Source organism: Rhopalosiphum maidis, chromosome 2 (genome assembly GCF_003676215.2).
Source record: "Rhopalosiphum maidis isolate BTI-1 chromosome 2, ASM367621v3, whole genome shotgun sequence".
NCBI lineage: Eukaryota > Metazoa > Arthropoda > Insecta > Hemiptera > Aphididae > Rhopalosiphum > Rhopalosiphum maidis.
In genome coordinates, this window is record NC_040878.1 from 7,693,233 (window position 1) to 7,719,350 (window position 26,118).

The 26,118-nt window shown below is 23.2% G+C and overlaps 2 protein-coding genes across 5 annotated transcripts; both read left to right on the forward strand.

Moving 5' to 3' along the window:
• Positions 1-4,974: 4,974 nt before the first annotated feature.
• LOC113553289 (G-protein coupled receptor moody) lies at positions 4,975-19,223 on the forward strand. Of its 4 annotated transcripts, none has more exons than XR_003405196.1 (9): positions 4,975-5,119; positions 11,363-11,464; positions 11,531-11,680; positions 13,198-13,368; positions 15,256-15,383; positions 15,452-15,605; positions 15,695-15,888; positions 17,094-17,386; positions 19,093-19,190. XR_003405196.1 is itself a non-coding variant. In XM_026956547.1 (9 exons), the coding sequence occupies exons 2-9, from the start codon at positions 11,430-11,432 to the stop codon at positions 19,191-19,193; spliced, it is 1,116 nt and encodes a 371-aa protein (XP_026812348.1). In that variant the 5' UTR covers positions 4,975-5,119; positions 11,363-11,429. The 4 variants fall into 4 exon arrangements, 3 of the variants coding, with proteins under 3 accessions (XP_026812348.1, XP_026812349.1, XP_026812350.1); XM_026956547.1 differs by having other exon boundaries at positions 17,094-17,276; positions 19,093-19,193; XM_026956548.1 differs by lacking the exon at positions 4,975-5,119 and adding an exon at positions 8,634-8,671 and having other exon boundaries at positions 17,094-17,276; positions 19,093-19,193.
• Positions 19,224-22,678: 3,455 nt separating this feature from the next.
• Positions 22,679-23,471, forward strand: LOC113553849 (probable 28S ribosomal protein S25, mitochondrial). Its single transcript, XM_026957401.1, has 2 exons — positions 22,679-23,036; positions 23,118-23,471. The coding sequence occupies exons 1-2, from the start codon at positions 22,804-22,806 to the stop codon at positions 23,386-23,388; spliced, it is 504 nt and encodes a 167-aa protein (XP_026813202.1). The 5' UTR covers positions 22,679-22,803; the 3' UTR covers positions 23,389-23,471.
• Positions 23,472-26,118: the final 2,647 nt, after the last annotated feature.

Sequence of the window (26,118 nt, forward strand, 5' to 3'; positions counted from 1 at the left end):
ATTTAATCAACGCTTATCTAAATCTTAAATTTAAACCTTAATTTCATAATCGAACAAAGTTATTAACAATTAATACTACAATAATAATACATCGTTCCTTGACTAGAATTAATTGATTATTGTAGTAAGATAAAGACCAATCAAGGACATTTTTATTACAGTTCATATTTTATCATCTAGTTTTTAATTATTTCAAATATTTTAATTGTGTCAAAAATCAAAATATTATATAAAACTTAAATTTTAATATTTATGACTTAGAGGATTATTCTCAAATAATTAATCATCTAAAATGTTTAAAAACTAGAAAAACCATGTATTCTTAATATTTCTATGTAAATTATAATAAGAAAATATTCGATAAAAAACATAAATATATTATAATAGTTTGCTGAAATTAGAATTTTTATTGTAGTATAATTTTATATCTTATCCTGGTAACTTACAATAAATGTATTAATATAATCAGCTTCTTATTGCAACTCCCAAATGATTCGAATCTAATAGTAACATTATTTTCATAACCAAAAAAAATATATTTAAAAAATCTAAATTTATTTTATGTTTATATTAAAAAACATTATTACCAATACACTGTCGCATACATTGTTAATTTCAAATAAATGTAGGGCTAAATGGAATATAGTTTACTCGAAATGGAGATATACCTAAATATACAAATTAATCACAAATATTTTAAAAACAACACTTTAAAAAATTAAACATTCCACTATTGCTTATATTTTGTATACTAAAACTTTTTCAAAAAAATAATGAAAACATTACGCTATTTATAGAAATTTTGAATTTTTTTGTTATATGATGATATTTTTTTCTTTCAAAAGACCTAAAATAGTTAATGTAAAACAAAATTTCTTATAAGTTGTTCTATTATTAATATTTACTTTTATTGAAAATATGTTGACATAATTTTTTTTATGCAATTTAAGGTTTGAATTGGAAGTGTATGAAAAAATCAAATAAGTAATAAGCTAAATTAGTGTTATTTAATAGTACCATTTTCAAAATTGAGCTGTGCTCAGTTAAAGCTAATTGAAAACTTCACTCCTCGAACTTTATGTAACTTAGCCACTTAAAGTTTGACTTTTACGCTAAATTCATGTACCTCAACATGACAACATTGGATATTGAAATGAAAAATAACAATTTTTTCACTAACGATTCTATTTATTTTTTTGTAATTCAAAAAAATATAAAACATTGAAACTTGAAACTTTTTGCCATTACCTAAATTATTTTCATATACTTACAATGAAAATTAGATTTAGATTAATTTTAAAGTCCATTTTATTTTATTTTATACAACTATACTACGTATGCATTCACACTTTTCTATGATATGTCAACATTAACATTATAAGTTAATAAAAATAAAATATAACACAATCCTAAAATAATTATTCTACAATACATTATACAATATTATACAATATTTTCAGAATGAAATAGTTCAACTTACTGTATTACTTATAGAAAATAAATTATAAAATTTCCTAAGAAATAAAGTCCAAGACACCATTTCCGCATATAACATTTTTCGATTACAAGCATTTATAATTTAATTTAAATTGAATACACCTATTACATGAATTTACTCAATGACAATATACCTATCCTCAAAATGTACTATACCGCATTCTTTGGTTTTTGATGATTTACAATAATATTAATAAGTAACATAAGTTTCAAACAATTAAATTTGAACCAAAGTATACTGCGTTGTTGGTTTCAAAACTTCCAAAATTTAAACCTGGACTAATATGAATAATTAACAATGTTATTTTCAAGGATAATGTTTATTATTATTAAAAACTATTAATTTGTATGTATAAAAATTTGAAGTATTAAGGATTTTTTGCGGTCACCTTGAATTTAAAAGAAACCATTATGCATTATAATTTACAACCATTAATTTGTACATCATTTTAAAATAAAACAGTAACAAACCTTTACTCAAAATTATTTTTAGTTTAATTCTAGTTTATTACATTGAGTTCTAAACTTCTAATTAAAATTTAAATATACTAATACACTATAATACTTTGTACATCGCAGTGTTCATAATAAAAATATTAAAACCAAACACCGATTTTTAGTGTAATGTAATTATATTGTTTGGGAAAACACATTCACATCGGAAATTATTGTCACTTTAGTAGTTACAAAATTATATTAAAGATGGGTATCAAAATATTCGTATTATCATACATCTGACAGACGACAGTAATAACACTATAGGCGACCGCGACGGCGATGTGCATCTCTTGGGCACTCATATAATATACTGCTACAAGTAAAACTTTGATCCCCCAAAATGTATAATAAAAATCGTAACTTCGAGGTTATTATCATTTTCAACCATGATTAATCAGTGCTATAATTTATAAATAATATATTTACATTTTACACTACCTATTCATTTAAAATCTATTACCACCAAGTATATATATTTATTATAATATTATTATACTACAATAATAATAGTATTATAATAATAGTACTCTAATTATTCTTAACTTTTTAGTTGAGTGCTAAACATATTTTTTTAAGTAGCTGAGACTATAAAAATTTAATAAATTATAATTTCCTTGTTGTCAAAAATGCCAACACCGTAAGACCCATATAGTGTAGGCACTTACAATTTAATGCATTAAAATTGTTTAATTTTAATATGACTGTAGAAATAATAATAATACGTTTACCTATACAAGCAAAAGCTATAAAGTATAGGTGTATGGGAGTACAAAAAAATGTTTATTTACCTTGGATTTATAAATGTAATATTTGTCCAAATACTTGTATATTTTTTAAAGAATATAATATAATAGTTATTTATCAAACTGAATTTTATTTTCCCCTATTCAAATATATTCCTCAATACATATACTTGTTAAATAAATTGCACTGTTTACCAAACACTTTAGTCACTCAGACATAGATGAATTAATTATAAGGTATATCGAAGTTTATGTATGTGACATATGTGAGAAAATCGTTTTCTAAGTCGGCAGTGCGTAATTAATCGTATTAGGAGGTTCTGTATAATTAACCTAGCCTCACCGTCACTAAATAATTATGCTCTGGCTAAGTTTTGTTTTTGAAAACCATCATCAAACATAAACACACTTATATAATAGTTAATAGTAAAAGCAATTAGAATCGACTAGTCAAAAACATAATACTATTGACTTTAAACTAACAACTATAAATTTATACTAAGTTAGGTGTAATTTAATAACTTTTAAATAACTAAATTTAACATGAAAAAAATATATGCATACATTTATATACAACTATTATAACTACCTATAATTTAAAAAAATTAAATTAAAATTACAATAAAATTAGTTTAACTACCTACTTCATATAATATGAAAAATAAACAAAAAATGTACCAAAAGTTAAAAAAAAATATTACGGTCCATTTGTCATTTTTACTTAATTTTATATTATATATTAATAAATGAAATAACAAAAATACAAAATAATTGGTAAAATATTATGCTTGTTACTTACTAGTTACTTTATTGCGTTTTTATAATGTTCTAATAAATTATAAAAAAAAATCACAACTATTAATAATTAATAATGCATTAATACTCGTATAATACTTGTAGGTAACTATCCTAGTTGAAGCGTATCAGCACCAAGCATGTGAAAATACTAATGGGTATACTACAGTTAAATTTTCAATCAGTAAAATAAAATATGGAAGGTGCTTACTATTACATTCATACAATGATTAATTTGAGTTGATATATTGACATAAGAATTTCACCTTTGATTACCTCAAAATACTATCTACATAATAACTATGGTTATAAATATTAGTATACACAATTATTTGATCATTTACTTAAGTCTATTTTTTTTTTAAGTGGAAAAATAGGTAACCTCTCTGATGTACATTTTAAATTAAATAAACCTCATCATAGTGTAGGTCACTATAATGAGTATGTTAAATTTGAATGTAATAATCAATAATTCTGTACGAAAAACAATTCTGAGCGAAGATTTGTAAGCCTTTATTACTAGGTAGGTATGTATATTTTACCATATATTTAAATATTTCCATTATATAGTTATCTATTTTACTATTAATAATACACTAATACGATAAGAATAAGAAAAATATCAAATTAATCTAAATATTTTGAAATGATGAATGGTCATTGCGTATAGTTATTTTATACGTTAAAATTTAAAATTGCAACGAATAATTTTAAATTAAAACAAAATAATTACAATCTTTATTTTTTATTTAAATATCCGATTTTGTCATAACTTCAAATATATATATATATATATATATATTTATATAAAATTTGACAGTACAATTTTTGAGTTTCAATAAAAATTACTTATGAGTAACCTAAAATACTAAAATTAAAACTCCAATAGCCTAAGGCAATATTTTTAAAAATTACTCGATTTATTCAAAAAATCTAAAAATATACAATAGAGTATGCAATGTATATTATTAGAATAAATATCAATCATTATAGAACATAACAAATATTAGTAAAACACATACTATAAGTTTACATATAATTTCAACCAGAGTTAAAACTATTGGGCATCATAATAATATATACTCAATCGATGTTTGCAAATTATAAAGGAAACATTTTTTTAATAAATCTATTGGTTATTATTAAATGATGTGTAATACAATATTAAATCGAATATTGGCATATGGACATTATTTTTCTCCGATAGCCTCCCTTTCTGCCACCGAAAAAAACCATTAGTTTAAAAACCAGATAGTTAATGGTTTATTTTCGAAATAAACACTGTTATTGTGCATTGTAATATATTATGTATCAAACAAATTGCGGCCCGTTGACAACGTATAATATAAGCGGTAACAATAATGGTAGGGGAAATCCCTGTTGTATTTTACGTTGCGTCAACTATATAATAATGTTGGATCATTGCACTTTATTGCCAATTAGACTTAACCGCGTAAGTGATAGCTTAGTTTTTATGCTGTTTGGACATACGAAAAACTCAATGATTCTGTAATGGATAAACCGTGTGAAAGTAAGATTATTAGACCAGACCCGTTACTAAAAGACAGTGAAAAATATCAACTAAGGTTAGTGTTATCGTTTTTAATCAAAAACATATTATATCTATCATGTTTAAATAATAATATCATAATAATAAAGAAAATTGTTTTATTTGTATTCTATAAATGTACGTAAAACAGTAAATTTACATTTACAATAAGTATAACATGTGCAGCAAAATATGATTTGCATACTATAATTACTGTGACATATCGGTGAAATCGTATTAATTGACTGGATTAAATAGGTAGATATAATTTTTTTTTCTTATAATGGAACAGTTATAATAATTTTTAAGAAAAACCGGTAAGATTAGCTATACTATATAATAAGTATCGAGTGTACTTCGTCATTAAGTAGATTGATGAAATGAGCGTGTTAAAGTTGAATTAGATGATAAATCATTGTATACGAAAAACAATTCTCAACGATTTTTAGCCAGACAATCTATATTTCTAACGATATTTCATTATAAATCAATATTTAAAAAAAAAAAAAATTATTAACTCTGATAATAGTTGCCATACACAATGCATTACATAATATTATATATTATTCATAATTATACTAAAAATTAGATAATGATAAAAATAAGATTTATAACTACTATTGGTAACTATTTATTGGTATTTGTTTGTGTTTCACTATTTAGATGCTCTTGAGGAATTATATTAATATTGCTATTAGTAATTATTATAATATAATTTCATAAATTATTACTAGATGTTATTAATTTAAGTCAATACCAAAATGCTGTAGAATTCTGTGAATAAGTTAATGGTATAAACAACTAGCTTAATGTTAATCTAAATATTTTGAAAAAGCAATTGTATATAATAAATGTTATGCACTATACAAGTTGCTACAAATAATATATTTTTTTACTATACCAAATAATTAAAATCATTTTTCCTTAATTTTCTTATCAAAAATTAAAATTAAAATATCAATAAAAAAAATGTCGTACTTATATTTTTAAGATATTAAGATTTCCATAAGATTATAATTAATAATGAATAAATCTTGTATTAAATTTGCTCGAAGTCTTAGTTATCGAAATTGAAAATTTTAAAATATAAACTAGGTACACAAATATTTACAAACTTTTAAAATTTTGGTGAATGTTGTTAAAGTTTTAACTTAAAATGCTTAAACAAAAATTATGAAAATTTGTTGACGATATTTATTAATTAGGGTATATACTCGTACTTATAAAGGGATTTTTTAATTTACAAACTTTATTGTTTAAAAACAAAAATTTTATCATACATATAAATCAAATAAAAACTAAAATAATAAACTGCAAAATATTTTCAAATTCAAATAGTTTCTAAAAAATGCCAATAAAAATATTTAGTGAAAAATCAGTCTATATTAATTATTAATTTTTCAATTAAAACAAAAATCTGGTTTTATCTAAAAATTCCCGTATTATTATTTTTTTCTGAAACCACTCTCAAGTTATAAGATTCGAACATTCTTACTACTCCAAAAGAAATAACAGACTAAATAATTAAAAAAACTTAATTGTTAAACGAATAACAGTTTAAAAAAACTTGACATTGAATATGTCTAGTCAATATGTTTAAACTTCGGAATATTAAAGCAATTTTCAAATAAAATTATAATAATTTAAAAATAAAATTTCTTTACCTATTTTAATTTTAAAATTATGAAATTACCTTTAGTTATTGAAAAAATAAATAGTTTTTTAAAGATTTTATAGAGCAATAACGATTACACAATTAAGTACAATAATGCAGTAGTATGTTTAATTGATACATTTTACTATAAATAACAGTAAATTTACTATCTTTAATTTCCCTATAGGATACATTTTATACCTAAATATTAGTGAAATTGCTGCACCTTATAATATATTTTATGGATTAATTGTATATTCACTTTTTTAAAGATAACGTAGTTCATAGTTTGCTATATAATATAATAATAAACTGCTCTATAAACAGAAACACTTTAGCTTATTTCCATTAAAAGCCATAGTATATTGTAAACAGAAAATAATTTTATGAAATAAAAGAGATCATGATATACGTATGTAACATGAGAGTTTTGGGAACATGAAAAAGTATATTCTTGCAATAATTTAAAATAAACTAATTTTTCAAGCGTGGTTATCGAGTTAAAAATTATATTTTTTTATTTAATTAATAACAATTTTATTTTTAAATTTTATCCCTATTTATTACGTCAGCACATATTGTTGACCGAAAAAAATATTTTAAACGAATATTATACATGTAAATAAAATAAACTCAACTTAATCTACATATTTTTGGTTAAATAGGACCAAAAAAAAAAAAAATATTATTTTGTCATGTATATACAAACAATATGCTTAATACAAGACTTTATTCTTTATTAATCATTGGCATTATATTTTATAAAATTAAGATTGTTCCCCAACAATATTAAAACAATTATGTCCTCTATATAACATCCGTTATTAATATAAACAATCTTATAAATATATATATATATATGTGTGTGTGTGTGTGTGTCCCTTTACATAATATATTTCCCACATTGAATTTGTCACCTCTGTGCTACTCCTCACTGTATAAAATATATGAACCCATCAACAAATTAACGAGACACCCTAATCTATTTTATAACCTACTTTAGTTGTGGATATATAGAACCTTTGTAATTGACTAAAATAAGAACAGTGGTTCAAAAAATTATAATAACAGTTAAGAGTTAACACTACAATATAACATTTAAAATTTTAACGAATATTTATGCGCAATAATCATTTCAAAATAATAATGTATTATTAGAATAGTATTTATATTATAATTATTTTATTTTTTCAAATGTTTGATGATAATTGCAAAAATAAATATAAAACACAAGATACTTATAAATAAATGTTATAACAAGTATAAAAAATCAACATTGTAATCTATTAACCAAAAGATATACATAATATATTATATTATATAGTAGGTATATACTATTCATAATAATTAGGTACTAAATATTTTAATTTAAATTATTAAAATTAAAATTAAAATTATTGACTAATTTCTAATGCTAGTATTTTTTATTTATTTGCATTTTAATTATAATTTTATTGCATTTTAAAACTAATTAATCAACAAAAAATACTAAAATCACTTAAAGATCCTTTTTTGGCATGGGGTAATATTTACTAACAATGTAATATGAAACACATAATAATAGTTATAGATACATCCTTCCCCGTGAGCTGTGGTGCACTCAAAACTATGACCCGTCCAATGTAAGGAGAATAGTTTTTTTTTTTTATTATTATTTATGTTTAGACCCCTCCTATTAGTATTATTGAAAACTGAACGTTGCCCGCATGTTTAAATGTCGATTAAAACTGATGGAATAAATGGCTATTAAAGATAATTTCTGGTGTCAACTATGTTCACACAAGCTACAATGTGGACATACCAGTGTGGACGTTTGTACCTAAATGTCTAAATGTTTATAAAAATTTCGTCAACATTTTTTTTTTTTTTTTTATGAAAATGTAAATACTAAATATGCCTCAAATTAAAACTTTTGAATATTTCATAAACTATCATGTAAGTAACGGTATTTGATAAAAATATAATTAAATTATATTATGTATTTTCACGTTAAATAATCATAAATATTATTATATTAACCGATATAACACACCTAGATACATTTTATAGACGTGCAAATTGAAAATTTAGATTTAAAACGTATATTTCCTTTTAGTTTTAATATACACATAACGTTTTTATAAGCAGTAAATCAAACCATTTTTAAAAAAGGTAATAATCTATTTATTTAGTTTTTAATTACATCTATCAACTTTTGATCTTAAAATTTAAAAAATGTCTGTACCTATTACGTATTGTAGAACTATTATTTAAATTGTTCCTGTTTTGTTATTTAATTCATAACGAAAATTATGTATTATGAAAACTTTTGGTAAAAGACTAGATTCTAATATATTGATTTGTCTTTTATAAATAACTGTTATTATCAATTATTTTAATACATAACTTAAATGGTAATGGAACTCCCATCTGAATCGCTTTTTTATAATGAAAAAAAATATAATATTTCGCTGTCTTACGGTATGTTTATAGAGAAACAATTCAATTACCTATAACATACTATTTGTATTCCACGTCTGTCTTTATATTCCGTTTACATTTTTTATCATTAATCAAATATTACTATAATAATCTTATTTTGTATAAAATAGTTTAATATAGGTGAGGGTTCACTATCAAAATATAGGTTAGGTTAGGTTCGTTGTCCAGATATAAATAAAAACTTTTATAATTTTGTCAACATTGGTTAATATTACTTATATACCTACTTCATTATTATCAATCGAAATAAAATAAATATTAATATCAATTAACATTTTTTATTTATATAGCAAATTAATGATGGGCACAGACTACAAATACTAAATAAATATCATTATACATGATTTAAAAAAAAAAACAGATGTCTCATAAATTCATCCTATGACAATTTATTACGAAGAACTTCATCGTGATCACTTTCCCCTCATACAATTTTAATTTATTATTTTATTAAATAAAAATTATAAAACTAAAATTATTCATTCTATTATTAATAATACACTAAATGATATACCTACTAAAATATTAACAATTGTTATTTTATTAACTGGAAAAATACATACCTAAATATAAATAACATGCTAACTGCACTGAGAAATTTAAAAATTATCTTTGTTGTAAAATATTTATGGTTGACTTTAAATTAATGATTTCAGAGAATGTAATAAAATCAATTTTTCGCGGTTTTTCCTGACAACACGGGTTTTATATTTGAGTATTTAAATTTTAAAGTTCAGATATTAATACAATTATATAATATTCAAATATAAAATAAAAATTTTAGTTACGGTGTTTTAATTCAAAAAATATTTATCTTAGAGAATTAAAATTTTCAACATCGGGTTAATTTAAATTAAAACAATAAGATATTCAATATATTTAGAATAATTTAAAAATATTTACATACATATCAAATCGATTTACATCAACAATACGTAAGTATTAACTTAATATTAAGATATGATCAAATATTATAATAATTAAAATATAATGTATGCTATAGCCTAAACGAGTAATTTACCAATAAGAAGTCTGACTCGCAATATTTCTAATAGAAAAGTAAATGGTTTATAATATTATGATTATATTATTATATATTAACCTAAAAAATAGAGACAAAAAACCTGTATAACGTTTCTCCGTAGTTCTGAATCATTTTTCGTATATAACTATTACATTATACCTACTTAATATTGTTTAATAATAAACAACAATGAACTAAACTGATAATAAAAATTATCCACAGTAAACTGACGTTGAAGGCCGGCAAAATTATGGGACAGGGAAGGCTAGAGCCCAACCTCCGAGAGGGCCCGACAACAACTTTTTACAAAATTATTTTACAATCATTTGCTGTAGTATAAGATACTATTTTAGAAAATTGTATCTATTTAATTCCAAATTAATCTATTGTAGGCGACCAGGTACTTTAAGAAACTAAGGATATAATTGGTTTATTTTTAGTGTTGGTATTTATTTTTTCCCAAAAATGATTTTAACTAAGCCAAATTACAATATTTTTTATGTTTACGTATTAAAAAGCTTAAATATTTGTATTATACTATCTTATGTACAAGTATGTACAAGATATATTTATATCATTTCAGACAAATAAGTGTAAGTAAAGGAGGCCTAGAATCGATCGGCCCCGAGACCCGTAAAAGTTCTCGTCGGCCCTGCTGACGTCGCGGCATAAATTGTCACATGATAAATGTGATATAATGAATTGACACATATGCAACGCATAACTAATCAAAATACGTTCCATATAATTCATTTCGGATTTAACTATACATTTGAGAATTTTTAATGTTTTCATTAATGTGACAAATTATTAAAAGCAAAACAACAATTTAATTTAATGCTAAATTTTAATGCTTTAATGATTAAAACGTTCCTATATTAATGATTTAATTCAAATTTTTATTTTAAAAATCCCTTTTGTACCTATATACCTATTAAAGGCATAATATGCCACAGTCGAATGTCCAAAAAATGCATTATGTTTGTTTTTTATATAATAATTATTATCGTATTGTTTATATGCATAAATTATAAATTAAGGATGGTAAATTAAAATACAAAATATATATTCATACGTTAACTATTATAATACAAAATAATAACACTTTATTTTTGTTCTAGACTAAAAATTATGAAAATTGTATATATTTTTATTCATTTCTTTATTAAGTGATAATACTTAATTTAAATGCCAAACTCAAACCAATCAGTGGGATTCGAGCCGTAAGTAAATATTCAATTTTGCTATTTACTATCATCATCGTGTATTAAATTGCTATATTTTTTTAGATGGCTAAAAGAAAACCCAAAAATTATGTACGCTGCAGCGTTTATAACGTTGCTTATTATGTGTATTGGAATTATAGGAAATAGTTTAACTATATTAGTAATACTAAAAAGTCCACGAATTCGAAATATAGCTTCAACGTTTATCATCAGGTAATGTATGAAAATTAATAACTATCGATTAATACTATACTATGTATTATTTGTAATTGTAAGTTTGTAACGACCGTTTTTTTAATTTATACACATAATTGTAATCATTGAGTTGTATTAATAAAGATATTGGAAGCTATAAAAAAATAAAAAAAAAAAATAAAAATATTTAAACTTGATAATGTGTTATAATAATTTAATATATTTTCTGTGCTTAACTTTACGTTCATAAGTTATGATTCATAAATTATTTGAAATGTAAACCTATAACTTAGAATATGTATTATTAATAAAATAGTGCATTTTCCGTTCTCATTATTTAATTCATATTATACCTACTTATTGTATTAAATTTAATAATTTTTTGTTCATACTTAATTTTTTTTTTAAATTCTGAATGGAGTTATGAATTCATGATTTTACAATGATGTATGTTTTTATTTTATTTTTTATGTCTGTCATCACGTTTTGGAGTAGTAATAGTGCTTTGATTTTTGATTTCAGCCCCTCTTTGAAAATGAAAATGAATCTATTTGGTAATTTAAGAGAGTCAAAAGTAAAAATTTCAAATAGTTTTCAAAAGCGTTAGGAAAAATCCTAAAAAAAAATAACAAAAAAACGGAAATTTTTACACATAACCAGTTTTCGACAAAATCGATTTTTTATATTTCTATAACTCAAAAACGAATCATTGTAAATACTTGAAATTTTCACCTTCATCTTGACTTTTTTTAAGCTATTTATAGACAATTAAAATTTTAGATTTTTTTAAGTTTTTTTTTTTAAATGCCTATAAAAAAAAAATTTGGCACTCCAAAAAACCTTTAAAATTTAATCCAAGTTTATTGTAACTTATAAGTTGTAATTAAAGTAGTGAAAAAAAAAATCAAAAATCGTTAGTCACAATTTTTGTTTATAAGCATTTAAATTCAAATGTTTATAAAATATGTCAAAATCGCGAAAATTTTCAAGGAATTTTGAAATTGAAAATTCATAACATTTTTGTGATTTATACCTAAGGTTAAAAAACTCAATACAAGGTCCTCCATAACTTTATCTTAAAATAACTGTAAAACAATTTCTAGCGTCAATATAGATAAAATTTTATAAGCGTATGAAATTTAATTTTTTACGAAATCGCGTAAAATAACGATATATTGCAATTTAAATATAGGTAATAATATAATATATCCTACTAATTATTCTAGACTGACAATTCATCTCCGTTCAGAATCATTTTTTGTATGCAATGACAAGTATCATTGCATTCAAATTTGACACATCCGTTATAGTGACCTACTCCTCATCTCTACTTTATACACAGAGCAATACCCACTTTTCCACCCTATTTAAATATTAATTTGTTTAAAAGTAATCGTTTTACTATTATAATATTATATTCTATTTATATATAATTTACATAATAAATTGTTTAATCTCTATTACATTGACTTATTTTAAAAATCATATTTAACTGAACAATTTTAGTACACGAGTCGTTTTGTTAATTTCTATAGCTTAGGTGCAGCTGATTTGTTATTTTGCATAGCTGTATTACCATTTAATGCTTCAAGATTTTTGAATATTAATTGGGTACAATACCAAGAACTCTGTTCAATTGTACCATTTTTACAATACGGAAATATTGGAGTATCGTTGCTATTTATTACTATGATCACTATAAATAGGTAAGTAAATTAGTATTATAATTTATATTCACACCTAAATGCTAAAAATTCATTTATTTATATTACATTTTTTAAATATCAACTAATGCATATCAATTTTTTATTTTATTTTATTTATGTTACGTACAATATTGTATTATTTATGTAGATATTTAAAACCCTAATAAAATTTATCATACATTATAAATGTCCAAATATATAATATATTATATAAAAACTACTTAACTAAATAGTAACTACTATTTCCCCAAAAATAAATTGAAAAAAATATAGGTTAAATGTACTGAAAGTGTGCTAAACTGTTAAAAAAACTATTTATTTATATTACAAACTAATTTTTGTCAAATCATCCAACACCCATGTTAGTATTTTTAATAAACTCATAGGTAAGATTAATGAAATAATTTTCAGCATTACCAATCATAGTTATAATTATAATATTAATAACATATTTAATTTATTTATTCATCTATAGATTCAAACAAATCAAGACAGTATATTATACATTATACATAGAAATAATGTTAGACACTCGTCTACGTGGTGTATTATGAATTATGACTATAAATTTGAATAAACAATCACACTATTTTAAAATGACTGAATTAAGATCTGTTTGTAATAAATTATAATGTAAATAAGAATATTTAAAAAATGTAACTTACATATAAAAATATCTTGATTTTCTTAAGATGAACAAAATAAACAAAATAAAATTAGATGATTCTAATTTCCGGAATCATTGGCCAAATCACTTTCAGGACCTCAATCTATCTCTGCCACCATCAAATTTTCATCATTACTACCAAACTACTCAACCAAATTTAAACCTCATAAAGTCATAACTGTTAATATACTTTTATAATTTTAAACAAATAAATGTAATATGTATATTTATCTCAATGAACATTGTTATTGAGAATTAATTAGTATATTTACTTACATAATATAGTCATTAAAATTACTTCAATCTATAATATGAATTAATTAAATTAGTCAATATTCTAAATCAAATACATAGCTCACATGTTTGACGATAGGAATATTGAAAGTTAGGTTAGTTGTGACCCAAATGATAGAGCCAGTAGGAAACAATATTCTGGGTAATGATACGGCCCAATGACAAAATGTTTGCGTTACAGGGGTGCGGGAATGTTATATGATCGCCAAGGGACCAGTGATAATAACTATAATAAAATACAACGTGGCAAAAGGTTGCTCACATCGAAAACTGAGGAGCAGTGGGTAGACAATATAGATAAAGACAGAATCCCTAATATTATCTAAGACTTGACAATATAATACATAATATACAAATGTTGTAATAATAATGAACTATAAAAGCAATACGGAAATATATGAATAAACGTGCGAGTACTAGCAACAGAAAATTATATTCATTGTTAATAACAAGGAATTGTAATTAATTGAGCTTCATATATGGGAATCTAATTTAATATTTTTTGAATATTACACTAAATTATTTTAATAGTTAGGTAATATATAAGTATTATATCATAAAAATATAAAAGCAATATTAATAATCTCAAATAACATTGTATTTAATGACTGAGATTTAATTTACACTATGAATTAATAGTGTATAATATGTATAATGTATATATTTTAAATATTTGTATAAATATTTTTGTGCAACTTCTGAACATTTAATCTACGTAAAATGTGTTGCTGTTATATACATATTTTTTAAAAATTTGGAACTTAATACTATAGTATAGGTACCGTCTGTGGTTAGCCCCTAGTACTTAGAACTCAGCTCGGATGTACCGGCTAAAAGATTCAGTATAAATTATATTTCAAATTTAATTTCAGTTATACAATTTAATATTTACTATGCATTCAATAAAAAAAAATTATTTAATTTAGGTATATAATGATCGTTCATTCAAGCTTATATAATATAGTATATCGTCCAATATGGATAACTTCTATGATTATACTTTGTCTAATTATTTCATTTGGCATGCTGATACCTACCCTTTTAAGTAAATGGGGTATGTATTTATAATAATATTATTAATTTCCTACCTAAATCATAATATTTTACAAATATATTTTTAAGGCAAATTTGAATATGATCCAAAGTTGGGTACGTGTTCAATAGTATCTGATGAATTTGGTCAATCTTCGAAATCTGCTCTTTTGGTCACTGGGTTCATTATACCATGTATTGTAATTGTTTGCTGTTACACTGGTATATTTTTGGTTGTTCGTAAGTAAGTAAATTCAAATATAAATGCGTACATGATATTATATTTATAATTATAATTTTTGACAATGCAACTTAATTTATATTTAATTACAGTTCAGAAAAACGAATGCGAAGGCATCAAACATCCACTCAAAGTGATCCAACAGCAACTCATATGCAGTCTATAAGAAGGAAACTTAGTGAATGGAGGATAACTAAAATGGTTTTGGCTATATTTTTATCTTTTGTATTTTGCTATTTGCCAATTACAATCACAAAAACCTTAGATCCAAATGTTCAATACCCAGGTATATACTATAAAACAAATCATAATTTAAAATTGATTACAACATAATTTCATCGAATTGGATTTCCTGTTCTCTGAACGCAATCTTAATTAGAACTATACAAAATTATATTTGTACTATATTATGTCCTGCATTATTGCCGTAAAGAATAGTATAAAATATATTTTTAGATTACTTTACATTGTGCATGTATAAAAATATAAATTTATGAAATCCCTTTGAACATAATATATTGGATATCTTATTACAAGTTTTAATCATATGATTTTGATAAAATATTTTAATAGACGTGTGTTTAGAAACTACTTTTCAATACAATGCAATTTCTTAGTTTAATACGTAATACATAATAAATATAAATTAAGTAAAATTTAATTTTAGTTATATTATTATTTTGTGTAGAGGTAAAGGGTAGTTAAAAGGTGTTACGTTTTTTAAAATTTTTAATACGTATAATATTAATACAACGCCCAAGTATAATAGTACATATTAAAAATTTACAATTTACATCAATCACCTATATGAAAAAATTAAACACCATTTAAAAAAAAATTAACTTCACAAATTCCAACTATTAACAAATATTTTATTAAGCACGATAGAATAGTTCCATTATTAAACCTTCTACAAAACAAAGATTAGGTGATACATACTATACATATAGTAAAATCAAAATTTTTATTTTCAAAAAATAGTGATTGCCTAAACAAGATAATTTAAAAAATTGATTTAGGATTCCTTTATACATTTATAATATAAAATTGTATTCAATGTGTTTTAATTTTTTAATAATCATTTACTATAGGTACGAAGGTACCACTTATTCGAGTACATTTTTTACTCCTACTTGATGGATATATTTTTAACTCTCAAATTAATTTAATCATACAAATTCGATATAAAAAAAAACTGCGAAAGTCGCTTTATTGTATAATAAATATCAAATGTGTCTTGCCATTGAGTGGGTCACTATAATGGATGTATCAAACTTGAACTAAATGATAAATCATTATCTGTGAAAAACGAAACCGGGACGGACGTAATCCTATATTTCTAAGGATATTTTATTATATTTAATACTTTTAATTTAATAATTTTAATATTAAAAAGAATCAAAAGATAAATTAAGATAAATTTCTACAGCTATAAATTATAATATTATGCTTAACTATAAAACCTAACATAATATTTTCTATTTTATTCAGCTCTTCTCTTGATTGCATATATTATGATTTACGCATCAGCGTGCTTTAATCCAATTATATACGTCATAATGAATAAACAGTATAGAAAAGCATTTAAATCAGTTCTAAATTGTGGATGTTGTGAAAAAGCTACAAAACGAGTACCTGTTTTGAGATCCATATCGAAACGTCTACAGCCACACGGTAACTTGACATCATCAACTGTCATGCAAACATTGCAAACAATAAGCCCGGGTTAAGGGAGAGTGCCTTAACATATTGGATTTTTTTATGAACCTCAAACTCTGCAATAGGTACATTTTTTTAAATATCACTCACAATAAAAATTAAAAACTTATATTGAATTGATTTATAAAAAAAATAATTCTAAAACATACATGCAGTAGTACTGGTAATACATAGCTGATGTATTGTTGATTGTTTTTTGGGATGTTATATTATTATTATAATTATTATTTTTGTCTTTTTGCTAAATATTTTAAACTTTTAATAATTTTAGATTGAAAAACAAATTCATACAAATATATTTAACTATTCTGAATTTAAATTGTTTTGCTAAAAACACTTCTTCAAAATTCGAAAAACAATTAAATTTAATCATTTCAATCGGCAATCAAGACTGCTCTCGTAATAAATTGATAATATTTGACATCCAAAAAATATGTTATACAAACAATAAATTATGATGATGTAAAAAAAAAACTTTTGTAAAACGAAAAAAATTATTGAATTCAATATGCACTGTTTTGATATTTTTTTTAATAAAATTAAAATTATAAATCATTTTTCACGTATAAAGATTAAAGACTATGCTATGTCTTAATCCGGGCTTGCATGCAAAATGTGCAATACACTTAGCTCATTTATTATAAAAACATATAATATTATTTCACCATTTATTAATGTTTTTTAATTTATGGTATTATACCAAATTAAATTATCTAGAATATTTAAGTCTGAATGGTTAATCATTTGGAAAATGGGTGTAATCATTTTATTCAAAAAATGAATAGCCACCCATTTGAGCGAGTGAATTTATTTTTTCCTATTATTTTATTCTGAATTATATGTATCTACGTGTGGTGTGATTTTATTTTATTATTTTTTAACAGTAGGTTCATTCCAACATTACAATATACTATAATAATATATTTTTTAAGTTAGTCCATTATTCGTTAATAATTTATATTTATTGTACATATGTGATTTACATATGTCTGATGGATTATTTTATTTTTTTATACTTATGTAGTAGTATTTACATCATTTCTAAAAAATATATGTTTAAACGGGCGTTATTTATTTGGACGAATGACCCAAAATTTACCTGCGTAGAGCATATATTATTAGGACGGGAAAGTAACAGATCATTTGGGTTAATTTATAAAATAATTAATAACATAGTTAGTAAAAAAAAATTAAGTGTACCATGTATGAATAAGTTGTGAATTTGTGAATATATAACTATATATGTAACCGAAATGTACGTTGCGAGAGAGGGACATGTCTATACAATAATTTTTTTAAATATTTATTACATAGTTTTAACCATAGCAGTTATAGTTAACTGAGAGTCCTGATAATGGGAAGGAAAAACTTTATTAGTCCACATAAATTTTACTTAAATTATATATATAAATTCACCAAAATGATATGTTATTTTGAGTTATTAATCCAAATGAAAGCCGCCCGTATAAACATCATCATAGTTATAATAGATAATATTATTATACTCATAAAATAGGTAGCACCTTTATACTGGTATATATTTATACAAATAAAACATTAATAAATGTATGATATAAAATATTATGTTTTTGTACTAAAAAATATCATAGGTGATGCCATAAATAATAATTATCATAATAGATATATTAATATACGATATACATTAACCTATACATTATGGATATAGCCCGTAATACGTAACATACCTTAATAGAACTTAGTAAATTTTAGGTACCTATTTATTTTTAAACTTTACATACTTAAATTTCAGGAGTTCAAGAAGATCGTGGATTTGGAACAACTGTATCACATGTGTCATCGATTGCTTTAGAATCATTGGATCATAATAACAAGATTTCGCTTATAGCATAATTTAATAAAATTAATTATTATTAATTTTTATTAAAAAGCATTTTTTTATTTTATATTTATTATAAACTTTTTCTCATAGACATGACATTTAGGACTTACAGTATTCTTTTTAATACTTATGTAAATTTGTAATAATAGTATATTTAATGAAAATAACAATAACTGCCTAGTATATTTAGTCCATAAACTAAGATATTAATCCATGATCATATCAAAAAAAATCCAAAAAATTTTTCTTTAGAAATATTTACCTATTATTATTATTATTATTATTATTATCACATTCATATTTTACGTGAAATCACAACTCACAAAATATCATGTATGACCTAGCATGTGTTTAATGGCAATGACAAATTGTACCTATATCGCTAAATTTTGTGGCCCTCGGGTACATTGGTGAAAATCGGGCTTAGCCCCATTTCAAAAAAAATTGTCCTACCGGCTGCTCCAAAAATGAATGAAAAATAATAATTTTAAAAATGTCATACCATATTATAGGTATATATGAATACTATTCAAACGTGTTATCGGAAAGTAAGTACCTATACCACTCATGATATAAAATACATATTATATTTGTATTAAAAATGATATTTATTTTTACTGAAAAAAATTTCCTCATTTTCCTTGATCTGCTTACATGCCATTACATTACAAACATTTGCAATATTATTTTTAAAATAAATTATAAAAACCAAGGAACTTACTTTATTGCATACTGTCATATAATACTAGATTTCAAAGTAGTACATGTAACATAGACACTTAAAAAACATTATTGCGAATTGATGTTTATTTTATTTTATTTTCACTAAAAACAAAAAACTTATGAGAAACTTTGTACTAAGCTTTTGGTTTTCAACATTTATAAAAAAATTCAAATTTCAAATGTTTATAAATATATGTACCTCAAAAATGGTTTATCATAATATGAGGATATGGCTCAATATTATATTTTTAAATTTATTATATATAAACATTTAGTAAAAATTTCAAATATCTATCGTCATTTATTTTTAAATAATTATAACAAACACATTGTAAAATCAATACATTCATCGCTCCGCTCAGAATCTAAAAGATATTGCACAATGTTAGCCTACAATAATAACATTGTACTCGGTTTTCACCTATACCCAGATGGCTAGATACTAAATTGTACGACTGTACGTGTATGTTTTATTTTACAATGAATAAATGACTATTGATTGTGCATATAATAAACATAATATGATATCGAACAGTTGTAGAATTATAAATTTATAAATATAAAGTTTTTTACTTTACTAGAAAAAACGTTAAATTAGATTAGGTTAGGCAAGAGATAAAGTGATAGTAATTTAAAAAAAATCTTTTGGGAAATGCACAAATATTACATATTTACATGTGATCTTAAATGTGTATATCAGAGATTAAACTGATAGTATTTGTTTATATATTTTATTATAATAACTTATAATTATACAACTTATTATAGACAATTATTACGTCAATATTTTAAACTATTATTAAATTTACAACTGAGTTAAATATATTTTTTTGATAGTTATACGTTGGTATAATATAAAGTATGTATAAAGATTCTCAACAAAAACTGTCAAGCTCATTATTAGAAAATACACAAATAACTGAAATAACACAGCAAAGTAACATAATACATAAAGCCAACTTAATATCCTAATATTTTATAATAGGTTTCTAAATAATATATATTACATGTATATCAAACAAAATACATATAAATACGTAACATGACATAATATAATATCGTACATTGTACTTGTATTCTTACACAATATATTACCTTGTTAGATGTATACTCTGATACTCCAATATAATATGTATAACTATCTTCAAATACAATTGAAGACGTCAAAAATAAATATCTTTAACTCACAATGATAGCATAAGCACTGATCGTCTACTAAAATTTGCTAACTGATAAAAAGAACTTCTAACTTTTTCAAGACCTAGATAAATACAAAATAAATATAATTGTGATCTGTTAACAGTGAAATACTGGTAATAAAAATAAATTAAAGAATATTACGATAGAAATATACCTACTCTTATAGGTAAGTATCTCTTAACTGCTAATTTCTATAATATCTTTCCAAAATATGAGCTGAACACAATAAGTAAAGAAGCATGTATCGGTATATCTATGCATGGACATATAATTAATATTGACTTGTCTACGGGAGCGAAAGGCATGATATGTTGTTAGCTTATAAAATCACATTCTATCATAGTCCGTAGGTAATTTTTAGAATTGTATTAATTAATAAAATTAATTATTATTAATAAAATAATTGTATTATTACATATTTGTGGTTGTTAATAAAGAAATTACATATTATTATCAATAATATTTTAAATTAAATTATTATAAACATAAATAATTACAAAACTTGTTTTTTGGTATAGGTATATCAACATAGTAGGTTTGACTTCAATACATTCAATAAATCATTGTAATTTTTAAGTGGGTTTATGATAAAATTTAGTGTAGGAGACAAATTGACAATTTGACCTTAAAACGGTGGTGTATCAAAAATAAAATTGTACTCGTCTTTTCGAGATTTTTCAATTGTTATAGAATATAGATATAACTAGGTTTGAGAGTTTCAATGTAAAATAATTTGTGCATTTTAAAAATTTTGAATACCCTATTCAACAAAAGAAAACTAAAAATGTCGAAACATTATATTTATACATGATGACATTTTATTAATGGCAATTCGAAGGAAACGAGAATATTTTTATTATTTTTTTATTTTTTTATTGGTATTTTTTAATTATCCCCTTCTATCCCAATAATAGTACCTGAATACCTGATATCAAACTGAGGATATCCTCTAGTACCTCTACTAAAAACATTTGAATATGTCACAATGAATGGTCAAAATATAATAATATAATATGCTCATACAGATAACAGCCATACACAACAGTACAACACGCATATCCGTGTAAAACATCATAAATTATTGCAACCGAAATAGGTACATACCATATAATTATTATTATTTTATCTTATTAGATTTAACTTAATAATAGTGTATAAACTTTTGATTTTCTAAACAAGAGCTATTACCTGTTGGCTATTGAGCATTAACTATTAAACTATATTTTATATAAATTTAATTAGATAATTTAAAAACATTGCAAATGATCAAAGAACGCATATCGTGTAATGCATTGAAAAATTATTTTGAAAAATACACAATATACAAATTACAAACGTTGAACATTAAACGCATAAAAAAACATTTTTTTTATGTAACGAGTTTACGACATAAGAAAAAAAAATAAACCAAAATAAATCATAAAAAATATAGCAAACACTAAGTTTTAAATTTAAATTTCTTTTGTTGCCACCATACGCCTACCAAATATACCATGTTAACTTATACATCTATTTACCAAGAACAGACCAGTGATACCCTTATCTTTATTTTTAAATGATTTTATTTGATAATGATTTACAATCAACTAAAACGTGAATAATATTAGCAAAATTCAAAGTACTGTTGAATAAGTTGGAAAATTTAATGATTGTTATTGCTTTTAAATCGTCTAGTAATACATATTATACATTTAAAACATGCCGTTCATGAAAGGTGCTGCTCCGATACGGAGAACTATACAATATTTGGAAGCTGGTAAGATAGTGTTTAAAGACAGAATTAAAATCGTATCAATTCATTACAACACATTGGGTGAAAACCATCGTGGCACTCGAGAATTTGTATTTTGGCACCTCCCTCAAATTCAATTTAAAAATCCTGACGTTCAAGTACTGACTCTTAAAAACATGACACCGACACCATTCATAAGGTAAGCATATTTTCATACGTGATAACAATTAAATTAAACCTGTTAATTATTACTTATATAAGTTATTATGTATTTATTTAGATGTTTCATGAATAATGGTAAAGATGTATTGATTGATGTTGATAATCGTGACAAAGATCGAATCCATGATCATGTCTTAGAAGTTCTTGGAAAACCAAAAGAAACACTCCAAATGGAAGCCATGGCCAAAGAAAAAAAAGATAATATGGCCAATTTTGGATACATGTGTGAAAAACATTGTATGTGTGAAATTTTTGGACAAGTTCCGTGTCCAGCTGTTGTACCATTGCCTAAATCTTGGAGGGGCAAATACAAAAATGAGGAATCGTAATATTTAACACTTGGTTTTATGTAAATATTTTTTTTTCAATTTATTAATGTTTAGTCACAATAAAATGGAGTTTTATCATAAACTGTTGTAAATATGATTTTAATTTTATGATACCACAAATATTATTTAATACATATTTTTATCCTTCTCCAAATAGATTGTTATAACAGTCAATTTAAATTATTTGAAAATTTGCATGGAAACATATCATATAAGACACACTTGTTCTATAATTTTTACTATCTCTTTATTATGTAGGGCTATAGCACAAATGGACTGCCTTCATTACTTTAATTAATCTATACTTTTTAATAAAACATCTAAACAATAATCATCAATATCTTTATGTGGATAGATATTAAACTAAATAAGTATTACCTTATACAAACCAATTTTTTTTTGTACTCAATATAAAAAAACCCTTTAAAATCTCAATTCTGTTCATAAAGTTAATTATATATTGTTTATAAACTGTATTTTTTCTTACTGCTTTTCATAAACAATTATATATTGTATACAATATACATAAATAAAAGCTTATTATCTATAAAATCATGTATGAATTCTATAGATATTTTAGAAAATATATTAACAACTAAAAATATAAGATTAAGGGAGTAGTGGCATAAATAAGATAATGCATGGAATGTAGCTGCATTAGGGATTAGATTATTGAAAAACTCTTTGTTTTTCCAGAATACTGTATTTTTTTTTATCATCACCAAAAAAATTTGATTTGAAAATTAAAAAAAATAAACAATCATAATATCTTCTTTTAATATTATAGAAGTACCATTTAATGTAATGTTTATACAATTTTAATTACTTTTGAAAATAAAAGAAAATACTTTTGCTTGCATCGGGTTGCACAAGATCAAAAGTTTGAAAACCCAAAAGAATTATTTAGAATAACAATTTTTTTTTACAACAATAGACATTGTAATATTTTAAATAAAGTATAAGTTTAAAAAAGGTTTCAGATTTATTTTATTTTTAACAACTATTATAAAAAAGACTTTAACAGATATAGAACTTAGAAATTAAACAATATTATTACAACTGCAATATCTACATGTTTTTTCTGAATTGTTTTGGATTCAATTATTATTGAGTATTTTAGTATAAACATTAAGAAGCAAAATAGTACAAAAAATTAAAACTAAAAGAATTTATCAAATTATTAATGAGATAATGTGATATGAGCAGTAGTTTCCTAGAAGTATGTTCATTATTAATTATTTTATTAACCATACCTGTAATGGTAGCTACGAATAAGCTATCATTTTCCAAATTAAAAATTATCAAAAACTAGGTACTAAAGGAATTCCACGAGAAAAGAACAACCATCAGATACAGCATTATTGAACATAGAAGCTGGAGAAGTAGAACTTATAAACGATTAAAAACTTATTAACAACTTTGAAAATTTAAAAACTGGTAAAGTAAAATTTTAACTGATAACCATGAACTTTTCATGCTGTTAACTAACCTATACATATATAACTATTATTTGTAAATGTAAATTAATGTATGTTTAGTTATTAAATAAAAAATAAAAGGCTGATAAATTATACTATTAAGGAAATACAACTTAGTTTCATTTTTTTTACATATAAACTAAATAGGAAAGTGGTCATTTAAGTTTTTTTCATTGGGTCCAAATTTTTATACTTATGCCATTGATTAAATATACCTACATAGATAGGCCACACAGTGCTTACGCTACTCAAAGGGAGACAACAAAAAATTCATAATTATGAATATGTTTTAACTGTTTTAAGCACTTTAGGTCATACAAACAAAACTAAAGATTAAGTTTAGGGTACATACAACAATTTGGCTATAACAATAACAGTCAAATCAACAATAAAACCTTGAGGTACACAAACTTAATTTTCTTTATGCTATGCTTGTGATGAATTATTTTGTTATCCGATTTTTTTTTTTTACTATTAACAATTTTTCTGATTTTAATATCAATCCTTGTCCCAATACCTTAATAACCATTGGGTTCCTTAAATATTTCATTTTCCGTTAACATAATTTTACATTATATATACCTACATTTGTAATTATTATTTTGTAAATTAAATTATATTATTCTTTCTAATATTTAATTTGTTAAATTTGTTCAAATATAATAATTACAAAATTATACAGTTATTAAATGGTTGTAAAATAAATCATTGCTATGTATTATATTATTACAGTAGTTGCTGCTATTGAACTTATAGTTAATGGCTTAATGCACTTATTTGCTTATTAGTTATTAGACTCAAATCTACACATTAACAAAAAAAATAGGAATCAATTTGTCAATAGAACTCACTACACATTGGTTAATGAGGTCAATATGCATTTTTAAGGACACATTTCCATATTTTTTGGATTACTTTTTCTATCTCACATACTTTAACAACAAATATTATTTCCCCAACTTACTTCATAGAAAGGTACATTTTTAAACATAATTTGAAATACTTATCTAGGTACTAAATTCATCAACATGGTCTGTTATATCTGTCTTGGAACACTCACTCCCAAAATTGTCTTCTTTAAACAGTAAATCATAGTTTAAAAAATACTGTTAATAAAGAATTCTAGTGAACGATTTATAGCATGTCGAAATTGACAGTTAAATTCTAAAGTACAGACGGTTTCAAATATTCTTTTGTGCTCCCCGCAGGCAATGTTCAATTGAAATTACCATAGTAATAGTGTATGATCACT